Source organism: Leiobunum rupestre, chromosome 9 (genome assembly GCF_980474605.1).
Source record: "Leiobunum rupestre chromosome 9, qqLeiRupe1.1.hap1, whole genome shotgun sequence".
NCBI lineage: Eukaryota > Metazoa > Arthropoda > Arachnida > Opiliones > Sclerosomatidae > Leiobunum > Leiobunum rupestre.
The window spans coordinates 53,944,700-53,956,714 of NC_143392.1; the positions used below are offsets into that span (position 1 = coordinate 53,944,700).

The following is a 12,015-nucleotide window of genomic DNA, read 5'->3' on the forward strand; positions in this document are numbered from 1 at the left end:
CGCCCTAGGCACGTGCCTACCCTGCCCAATGGTTAATTCACCCCTGATAGGATGGTAAATTATATATCAAACGATAGGAAATCACATGGCCTCAACAGCTTTGCATTGCTTTGCCCACCCGCGTACCCTGAGGGTGGGTGGCGCCCAAGTTTTAATCCCTCAACTTAGGATGGTATTTTATATATCTAACGATAGGAAATCACATGGCCTCAACAACTTTGCATTGCTTTGCCCACCCGCGTAACCTGAGGGTGGGTGGCGCCCAAGTTTTAATCCCTCAACTTAGGATGGTATTTTATATATCTAACGATAGGTAATCACATGGCCTCAACCACTTTTGTATTGGTTTGCCCACCTGTGTATCCTGGGGGTGGGCGGCATCCACTCTTTAACTTAGGATGGCAATATACATCAAACGATAGGAAACCACAATAGCCATATTAGTTTACCTACCTGTGTCTACTAAGGGTGTATGGGTTTGCCCACCCGAATACGCCGATGTGGAAATAATATTACGGCCTGGGCCGACTTGTTGTCCTTGTTTCCCTTGAACATTAGAAATTCGTTCGGCTATTATGTTTTCATCTTGGCTACCGCCATTTCTCTTCTTTCCAGCTTTAATTTTTTATTTGGATTTTTCAATTCTATAGCCGATGTTATGAAATTTGGCTCCATTTTTTTCAAGTGGCGCGTAACTCGAGGATATATTATTTCGGGAAGCATACATTGAAAATAGAACCTTCCGGGGAAGGGCAGCATTTTAGTTTTCCAAAATGTCAAATTTAGTTAGAACTAACTGTCCGATAATTTGAAAGTAGTAATTGTGTGATTTACGTAGTTGAATTTTCCCTTTCTCTTTCGTGCAAAAGAAATTTTTAATCAACTCGGTAGCTTCCAGAGGTGTCATTTTTTCGATTGACTTAGGCCATTTGACTTTGATAATCCCATCTTCATCAATTAAACCATCAGGGGACGCTGCGAGAAAAGAGTTTTCAAGGCCTACAAATATGCCACAATCTTGAACCTTCGTCCCAGTTTGAATCTCGTTCTGGGCAATCGCGTCACTCTCGTTCGCTTTGCCGCATTCCATAGCGTGGGTGCTAACGGGTGGTGTATATGCCGTTGTCTCTCGTCTCTTGCAAATTGCTCCGAAATTCGAATCAGTTAGTCGTTGTCTTTTTTTTTCCAACCATCTATCGTTTGAGGCTTGCCCACTAGTACGGTTTTCGATATCAGTCTGTTTCGGCTTATCGACCATCAAGCTTTCAAGGATTTCGTTTTTGCGCCTTTCCAATTCTTCCTGTTCCATCTGGACCATAGTCCGCTAGACCTGCTTCAATGTCTCTTGAATTCCTTCGCTAAACATCTCCTCTTGATTATAATTGATTTTTGTTTTCGAGCGATATGCTTCTTCAGATATACATTTAGACTTTTTGAACTAATGCTTTTCCATGTGCGACGATACCATTCTTTTCCTATATGTTGTGACAGCCCGGTACCATGACAGCGAAACTCAAAAGACGATTTTCTTCCACGATTTATTTGTTTACCTCCGGTGAACTAGCATCTAGAGACATGTAGTTTTCAACACCGTTACTAGTGTCGTTGCTAAAAAGTTTGTCCGCTTTTGATGCCAGTTGGTTGATTGACGCCATGATTTTTATCCACAAATCCCTTGGAATGGTGTTCATAGTTTTTAATCAGGCCTATCTGTATATTTGCAGAAATACGTCCGGCATTGGGTGTGGATTCCATAAACGTGCTTTGGTTTGTTTAGAAGGTCCATTCTGAGTTCTTGGGCATTCCTTTGTCTTTTTGCAACGTAATAAATCGCACCGGTAGCGGCTTGTGTCATTTTCGGAATTTTTTCGGGGTTCAACACTCTGTTATATTGCGTGGAAAGGGTTGCGTGTTTGTAAAGACTCTTCGTGAGGTTTTTCACTGCGTGGTTCGAACACTCTCTTTTAAAGACGATTGTACTGTAAGAAACATTATTCCATCTTGTTTTTATAGACCAATGAGTCTCCGTCACCAATAAATTCTTTATAGTGCAGTCCATGCATATCTTTGCTTTGTTTAAAGCCCTGAACTAGAATGTCCGTTTCCATGCTGGCCGATGGACCACTCCAATTTTTGAAACATTTGTGTATTGGCACAGTACCATTTCGTCGCGAGTGAAATTCACAAGTTGAACAGTATTTGTTTCGAACGCCGATAAACAAATTTTTTTAGTTATTATAACTTTTTATGATAGCAACACCGGAGTTGGCCAAATAACGATGAAAATTACTTCAATGAAATAATAACCGTTTTAAATGGTACACCTTTATTTTCGACATCACCAGCCTCTTCGGCGAGTCTTCGTTCCTTTTTTTCCTGTGGATAGCATTTCTTCGTAAAATATGTCTTTCATTCTAAATACGTTGTTGCACATGTTGCTGAGTTTTCATGTTCTTTTATTTGGATTTCAATCGGATAAAATATGGGCGCAGTGTTTTTCACTTCCGAAAATGATCCCTGTGATAAATCCTTCAACATCTTTCACTCTAGAATTATAATTATATTATTTAGAATTATAACGAAAAATAACATAACACCACTTTACAAATTAAAACATTGAAATTCTGCTCTTGATGCTATTATTTTTATAATAATAAAGAACAAGCCACCGACAAACAAAAATGTATGCTGGGAAACTTGTAGGAAAGCCTTATCCTATATTGCGTACTTTTTCATCATAGGTATCAATATAGATATTACAACATACAACTTACGGGATTGCGATTTCCAAAATTTTTTTGCTTCTCTATTTGTAACACTTTTTACGAGAGAGCGTCTTCGATATCGGTCGAGTTTTAGAAACTTTGGCCAGTTTTTAATAACACAAAAATCGATGTTAAATTATGTATATAATAAAGAATAAAAGGCGACTGTGCGAATACCACGAGAAATCTCTTCCAAATGAAAAAAAATCAACTACCAGTGTAACTTCGGGACCAAAAATATCGCGAAGGGGTAAAAACGTGGCGATTGTATTCAATCTTTTGTTGAGCGTTCGAGCCGCCCTCTCATTGTGAAGAGATTATAACAGGGGGGAGAGAAAATTCTTCAAGGACACCAAAGGTGGCTCCATACGCGCTGAAAGTAGAGCAGGAGGCAAGGAAACTTCATCACATTCTGAATAGACTTTACCCTCCTTATGACTTTGATATTTGTAACCTCTAACGTTTTTTTCTCGAAAAAAGGTTCACATATGATTCCAAGACCACCAGGATTTTATTGTACGCCTGATAAAAAACTACGAACTCCATTCCAAGGGATTTGTGGATAAAAATCATGGCGTCAATCAACCAACTGGCATCAAAAGTGGACAAACTTATTAGCAACGCCACTAGTAACGGTGTTGAAAACAACATGTCTCTAGATCCCAAGTTCACCGGAGGTAAACAACTAAATCGCGGAAGAAAATCGTCTTTAGAGTTTCGCTGTTATGGTACCGGGCTGTCACAGCATATGGGAAGAGAATGGTATCGTCGCACATGGAAAAGCATTAGTTCAAAAAGTCTAAATGTATATCTGAAGAAGCATATCGCTCGAAAACAAAAATCAATTATAATCAAGAGGAGATGTTTAGCGAAGGAATTCCAGAGACATTGAAGCAGGTCTAGTGGACTACATGTATGGTCCTGATGTTCCAAAACCGGACATGGAACAGGACGAATTGGATAGGCGCAAAAACGAAATCCTTGATGGTCGATAAGCCGAAACAGGCTGATATCGAAAACCGTACTAGTGGGCAAGCCTCAAACGATAGATGGTTTGAAGAAAGAAGACAACGACTAACTGATTCGAATTTCGGAGCAATTTGCAAGACACGAGTGACAACGGCATATACACCACCCGTTAGCACCCCCGCTATGGAATACGGCAAAGCGAACGAGAGTGACGCGATTGCCCAGAACGAGGTTCAAACTGGGACGAAGGTTCAAGAATGTGGCATATTTGTAGGCCTTGAAAACTCTTTTCTCGCAGCGTCCCCTGATGGTTTAATTGATGAAGATGGGATTATCAAAGTCAAATGGCCTAAGTCAATCGAAAAAATTACATTTTTGGAAGCTACCGAGCTAGAAAAAATAACAAACCCTACAAGGATAGCGTATTTTGCATATTCTGCTCGAATTTTGATCATAATTCGATCAACTGAAATAAGTATACCTTAGAATACAAAAGAAATAATCTTAAGGAAAGTGGCAGATGTGTTATCTGTCTGCGTTTTAGTCACAATGCCCAAAATTGTAGGTGATATTTTAAAAATTGTAGAAAATGCCACAAAGGGCATAACTTTGTAGTTTGTGAGAAAAATGAGTCGCACTTAAAATAACCCGAGAAGAAAATAAACGACAACAAACCCATAGTTCAAGCGCTAACGCGCGTAGATAATTTAACCAAAACAGTTCAGCTTCAAACCACGATAGCCATAGCGAATAACCCTTCACACCCGCGAAATAGAATAAAAGTCAGGTGCGTTTTGGATGGGGGAAGTCAGATAACGGTAATTGAGGAGGCACTGCCGAAAAAGCTTAGATTGCCTAAAGTCAGCCGACAATGTTTAGATATTTTTAGGTATGGCGCGAAAGAGCCGGAAACGGTTAATTGTCGAACCGTGCGGGTGAAACTACAAAATAGGGAATTCCCCGAACAATTCATTGAATTCATAGCCGTAGAATCCCCTTACATTTGCAATCAAGTAGTTAGCAAGGGTTGTAAAGAAATTGAGGCATATATGGAATCGAAATGCCTACAAATGGCAGACGACCCGTCTGATTCGATTAACGATAGAACCGAAATAGACATCTTGATCGGGGGAGCCATATACTGGAAAGTAGTTAGAGATGATATTGAAAGGTTTATCGAAAAGGTTGTTTGCTTAAAAACTATATTTGGATGGGTCCTACATGGTCCAGCGGGAGAACCTACAAATCAGATTAGACGGGGTTCAATGATGTTTGTCAATGCATCGACAAAAAAGGTAGATGACGCGTTACAGAATTTTTTTGACCTAGAAACTATTGCTATCGACAGCAAAGAATTGAAGGAAACTTCAGATGACGAAACGGTAAATAGCTTTGTCAATAAAATCAAATTTAATGGAGAACGGCACGTTGTCAAACTGCCATGGAAATGCCCAAAAGAATTATTGCCCACCATGAGCTTTTAGCTAAAAAACGGCTTCTGGGGTTAATTAAAAAATTTGAGAGAGACCCAGACTATTTTAATATATAAAAATCTGTAATTGAGAAACAGATTGGGACCGGGGTAGTGGAAAGGGTACCCAAAGAAGATATAGATAACCACCACCCCGGGACTTACTACGCGCCCCACCAGGGGTGCTTAGAAATGACGCGCTAACAACCAAGCTTCGCGTAGTGGGGGACTCGTCCGCCGGTAGACCCTCCCTTAACGAGTGTCTCGCCCCTGGACTTAGCCTAAATCAGGACATTCTCATACTAGCTTTAGGTTTTAGAACTCGTAGAATCGCCATAGTTGCGGATATAGATAAAGCATTTCTCCAAATAGCGTTAGACGAGGAAGACTCGGACTCTACTAGATTTTTTGGGTAAAAGAGGAAGATGGGAAAATACTCCAAAACGAATTCGAAGTACTCAGAATGACACGGGTACCCTTCGGTGTTACCTCCAGCCCCTTTCGTCTCTCGTGCACAATTAAATTGCACCTACGGGCGACGGAAAACCTAGACCCTAGAGTAAAACAAAAATTAGATAACGACTTATACGTCGATGACTTGTCTAGCGGTGTAGATAACGTAAAGGACGGTTATGAAATATCCGTTGAAACCGCGTTAGTTATGCAAAAGGCAGGAATGAGGTTTAGGAAGTGGGGAACTAGCTCGCCAGAGTTAAAGAATCTTTGGGAAAACCACCCTACCTCGGAAGGTGGAGAATTATTTGAAAGAGAAATAGATATGAAAGAAAGGAAAGTCTTAGGAATTATATGAGACCCCACCTCGGACACCTTAGCCTATAATTTATGTGATTTAATTAAAACCCTCGAACATCCCAAGTTGAGTGCAATATCGAAAATTTTCGATCCTATGGGGTTAATATCTCCTTTCACAATTAGAGCAAAAATTTTTTTTTTTAAATATGGATTGTTAAATTAGATTGGGACACTAAACTTGGGGAAGACTTAAGAAAAGAATTTGAAAACTGAGCTGGAGAGGTATATTTCCTAGAAAATCTCAAGATAAATAGACATTATTTTGAAGGAGCAAAAGAGGAATTCACAGGGTTAGAACTGCATTGCTTCTGCGATGCCAGTAAAAAGGCGTACGCCACCGCAATTTACATTAGATCCAAAACTAAATCGGGACAAATATGTGTAAATTAAGTAGCGTCTAAAGCTCGAGTAGCGCCTCTTAAACTAGTAAAAGACCAAGAACTATCTCTGCCCAAACTAGAATTAATGGGCTGCTTATTAGGAGCGAGGCTCACTAAATATGTAAAATCAACATTTGGCCCCTCTCTAGAAAAAATTTATTACTGGACGGATAGCACCATCGCCTTAGCTTGGACGACCGGAATCGCAAAAAATTGGAAACCCTTTATTTCTATACGAGCTAGCGAAATACAAACCTTAACCGACATCAAAGCGTGGTTTCATTGTCCAGGCATACAAAATCCTTCAGACTTACCGACAAGAGGGGTAAAGGGGGAAGAGTTGATACCATCTCTTAGCACCGATGACTGTATGTACCAAGCGTCATATATTCAGATAACGCAAAAACTTTCAAAAAAGCAGACGCTGACCTAAAGTCAATCTGGCAAAATATTAATTTTTATGCGTTGGTAGACTTTTTCGGTACCCATGGTATAGTTTGGAAATATTTAGTTGAAAGAGCCGCCTTCTACGGTGGGTGGTGGGAAATTTTAGTGAAATACCAAAACAGCGCTGAAAAAGAATTTGGGGAATTCTTCCCTCACCTATCCTGAAATGCAAACCGCTGTTTTAGAAACTGAAGCCCTTGTTAATTCTCGCCCCATAACCTACGTATATAATGACGTATGTGAGCCTGCCCCACTGTCTCTAGCTGAAATTCTCATAGGACGCAGATTAACCGATTTACCACCATTAAATCAAAGTTTGAAAAATGTAACCACTTCACGTGTCGAAATTACCAAAAGATTAAAATATAGAGATTCGTTAATAAGTAAATTTTGGAGTAGATTCCGAAAATAATATATATTAGGTTTAAGAACCGCAAACCACGGTGAAACCCCAAAAAACTGTAGTAAAATAAAAGAAAACGACGTTGTACTCATTGTAGACGATAAACTAAAAAGGCACGTGTGGCAACTCGGTCAAATGGAAAAGGGTCGCGATTCGAATGATAGATGTTGTATAGTTAAGACCGCAAAAGGGTCAACAATTAAACGATCAGTAAAGCACTTGTGTAACTTAGAAATAACTGATGACGCCCACAAACCTTAGATAATACCTTTCTAATCAATATCCAGGTATAATAGGGAGAGTGTAAAATAATCCGCGTAATGCTTGTGTATTGAACATTGAATACCTAACGTTAAATAAATTTAACTAGTAACCTATATTTAAATAATAGCCCCTTCTAAGCATTTCTTGTTTGTATATTTTTATTCTTATAGTGTTAAACTTTGTGATTCGAATTTTATACAGCGCACGATAAAAAACATGCATAATTTTAATTACGTAATGTCGCGCTTCTTGAGATGCAATAATAATAAAAAACGGTTAGACATTTGAATTATTCAAATGTTAGCGGTTTAGCTGATTTTGCTCTCTCCTAAATTCGTTTAAAATAAAGTTGTATTTATTAAATCCGAGCCCTAATTATTCGCTGTCGAAACCTGATAGTAGGTTATAGTAAACTGTCATAGTTCAGCCATCATGCATCGCAATCTAACGTAGAACCACAAATTAGCATTCTTATCAAATTGTTTTCAGTCCGGTTTGATAGGATAAAAGTAGCTCTCCCAAATATAAGAACCGGAATAGTATAAGAAGAAAAATAGCAGGAGGTGAAAATAGAACTTGAGAAAAATAGATCTCCGATATTCTTGCTTTTTCTTTTTTATTTCGCTATCCTCGTCGAGTTTCCTTCTCACTAGCCGAAATATCGGTATCTTTAACATATTTCGTCAAAGCCTTCCAAGCATCTTCAAATTTTTCTGAAAAAAAATTAAGTATGATTAATGAGTTATTGAAATTTTAAAATTTATTTATATTATAGACATATGACCGTAGCTATAAATTTTGATGATTTCGTAAGTCTCCCAAACTTTTTATTTGGTGAGATTTTTTTTGCATATCGTGAGGGTACTTTTAGGAGTTCTCCATTAAACAGCCAAGAATTTGGAATTACTGCAACTGTTCCAAGAATGAACTCGACGGTTTTGAAACGCATTTAACATTCCTATAAATTGAAAAAAAAGCGATGGATTAATTTATTCATTATTTTAATTTGATAAAAATAAATTGTGTTATTTCATCGGTTAATACGAAAATTGAAATTGGCAAAACATTTTTTTAATAAAAGGACTGATAAAAGCATGCTAATAAAGGGTGCATTGACCTATTTGGTTGTAACATGCCATTCAAATTGCACCTTACGCCATATCAAGGTAAGGTGATTTATCGCATTTGCAGAAAGAAAGTGCAATATAAGTATTAAAAAAGCATGCAAATTTAAGACTAACAAAAGCATAAAATTATTATGAATGTAGTTTGTTTAAAATCTGTATCATTTTGCATTAAAAAATAAATGAACGTACATATGTTTTAAACAGCTCTGGTCACATCTTTTATTCTGTTGGATTATGTAGAAGTCGCATTATGACGAAGGTATTACTGTCTATAGAATATTTATGGCTTTCACTATTACTTGACTTAAAAACTGACTTTTGATGATTGACATGGAGAAGTAATATAATCTTCAACCGTCATAAACGTTTTTCCACTAATAATATATTTGAAGGGTTATTTTCCGAAACAGTGATGTTATAAATTACCACAATCGAGATTGTCATTTGAGATACAACAGTGATCACGTTTGGAAGTAGACAATTGAAATTCTGATAGTAAAACATTTTTATATTGTGGGTCAGCACAGCCCTATAGCAGTGGTCCATCTTCATGTCACATGTAAAGTGTCATTTCAGCTCTAGCCTTTGGTCCACACTCAATTTGTTTTTCTTCATTTATGAGATTAATTGCTTGTTTTAATGGGTACCCTGCATTTGTAATTGTATATTTCAACATAAAGATAATTCTCTAAATGATGGGCACTAAACGAATACAAATAACGATGCTAAATGAATAAGGCAATGTACGTTGTACGAAATAAGATGGTTTTCATAGATATAGCTGAACATTTGCACGTACTACTTAAGTAGTTCTTCAGCATACTCTATCTTTTGAATCGTTTGCCGAGGAGTAGCTAAAATTCGCATTGTCACATGCAACACTCTAAACAGACTATAATGAGCTTTAGGGAGAATTTTTTCCAAAACCACAAGGCCTGAATAAAACAACAAGTTGGCAAGCCAAAATATACCTCTCCTCGGAAGAATTGTCCCTAGTGGTATTAATTTCTCGAGATATCCCCTTAAAGATAAATCTCCGCAATTAAGAGTTATTTGTTAAAAATGTTATCCCAGTTCTATCCCGCCCGGTATAAAATTTTAATTATAATTAAAATAATTGAGACGAAACGACCAATTTTAATTTATCCAGAATATCATAAGTTAAGTAGTTACAACAGTGAGTTAGACGTACTATAGCAGGCACAATTGAATTAAACCCTTTTTACAGTACAAGTTTATCAGTTGAATATAATACGAAGCAAATTTTAATGAAATAAATAACTACAGAGGGTATTATAACGACCTAGTGTTGTAAGTCGGAAAATTTTCCAGAAAATTACTGAGGCCTTTTTTCCGGAAAATTTTCCGTATTTTTCCGAAAAATATTAAAAACGTTTTCATTCCATGATTTATCTTATATATTGTTTGCAAATTTAAATAAAGCGTAATTTTCACCTCATTTTTTCTAATCTAAAAGTAAAACTAAACCTATAAACTAGTTTAAACTGGTTGAAATGTAACACTATTAATGTTTTGTAGTATGTTTACTGATATTTGTCATTTTAAATCGATAAAAAGTTTAAAATATTAAAAACCCTTGAAAAGTAATTTATGTTTAAATTTTTTTTCTTCCCGATTTGCGGAAAATTTTCCGCATTTTATTTTTCCGGAAAATTAACAACCCTATAACGACCGTTCACTTTTTGGTTAATAATTTTAACGGAATCGGGCCGATTTTAATTAATCGATAGTTTATCGAAATTTTGTTAAAAGAATATTGCCTAAGGCCGCGCGATAAATTTACGATAATGATTTCCCGTCGCCGTTATATCGAAAATTTATTTGATTCGGGATTGCCTGAACTGTAATGTTGTGGGCGACTTATAAGAAAATAAAATTGCAACCAGAATTATGCAAAATAATAAATAATAATTTTTATTCAGAACAGTCTATGGAACGTTCTAGATTTAACATTCATCAATAACCCAACAATATATATCCCTTCTACGTAATTGTACAGAACTGGTACTCAAGTGTCTAAGACTAGATTTGTCTAAATTCATCGTGATTGAAAAATAAACCAAAACACACTTACACTTAAGTAAATATCATAAATTATACTGAGTCATTTTAACTAAATTCCAACTACCTAACTATAAACTGTCTTAATTAACAGCTGAGAGCTGAGAGCTACTAATTACTTCCAATCTACTTAATTAGCCTCACAGGTTGAGTTGATAATTTCAAGGGTATAATTAGGTTATTCCAATTTAAAAAATAATAACAATCAATTTTATCTTACAGCTGACTTGAGTTAGTTCACAATTACTTTAACACTTTCAGTCTTAAACACGCACTGTTCATACACTTAAGTCCATTCACTCACGTTCCAAACGCGAAACACAATTTAACTCTTTTCTTGACCGAAGACCGAACTTACTAATTAAAACCGCAAAGTTACCTCATAACGTTTGACCGACACCAGGACCCCGTGCTGTAGTAGTTCGTCTGACAGCCAAGAACTAAGAAAGACTATATCTTGTATATTGACGGCATCGGCCTTATAAACTTTTATTTTGTGTTTTTTTTTGACCCGTCGAGATTTGACTAAAGTTCGAAAAATTGAAGACATTATATTTTTTACCCGGTTTGATTGATAGTTCACCACACGGTGGCGCTATATTATTACTTTGATATAGTTTCCGCGGGAGTTTTGAATAATTATCCTTTTTCTAAGCGTTATTATAAGGTAACAATGAACTACTTTTTGTGTTTTAACGAAATTGTTTTAAGAATTAAACAAAAATTTAAAACAAAACAAAAAATCGTACCAAAGAATAAACAAACAAAGTTCAATAAACAATATATACAGATATTGTATTAATCCGTTTAGTAAAAAAACCCGCCTTATCATAATGGTTCCTTTACTTTAATATTTACCCTAAGGAAGTCAATGGCTCGGTGGTAAACTATCCGCATTGTCACAATGCGACCCGAGTTCAATTCCTGATCACGATCAAATTTTACATTAATATACTAAAATATTTAATTAAATATAAGATTAATATAATTTATAAATAATTAATTAAATATAAGATTAATATATTTCATAAATATTTTATTAAATATAAGATTAATATAATTTATAAATATTTTATTAAATATAAGATTAAGATTAATATAATTTATAAATATTTTATTAAATATAAGATTAAGATTAATATAATTTATAAATATTTTATTAAATATAAGATTAATATAATTTATAAATATTTAATTAAATATAAGATTAATATAATTTATAAATATTTTAATAAATATAGGATTAATATAATTTATAAATATTTTAATAATATAAGATTAATATAATTTATAA

At 35.7% G+C, this 12,015-nt stretch overlaps 1 protein-coding gene across 1 annotated transcript; it reads left to right on the forward strand.

Annotated features, from left to right (window-relative positions):
- The first annotated feature begins 3,336 nt into the window (after nucleotides 1-3,336).
- On the forward strand, nucleotides 3,337-5,218 carry LOC149930909 (uncharacterized). Its single transcript, XM_090157978.1, has 2 exons — nucleotides 3,337-3,442; nucleotides 4,455-5,218. The coding sequence occupies exons 1-2, from the start codon at nucleotides 3,337-3,339 to the stop codon at nucleotides 5,216-5,218; spliced, it is 870 nt and encodes a 289-aa protein (XP_090014104.1).
- The last annotated feature ends 6,797 nt before the right edge of the window (nucleotides 5,219-12,015 follow it).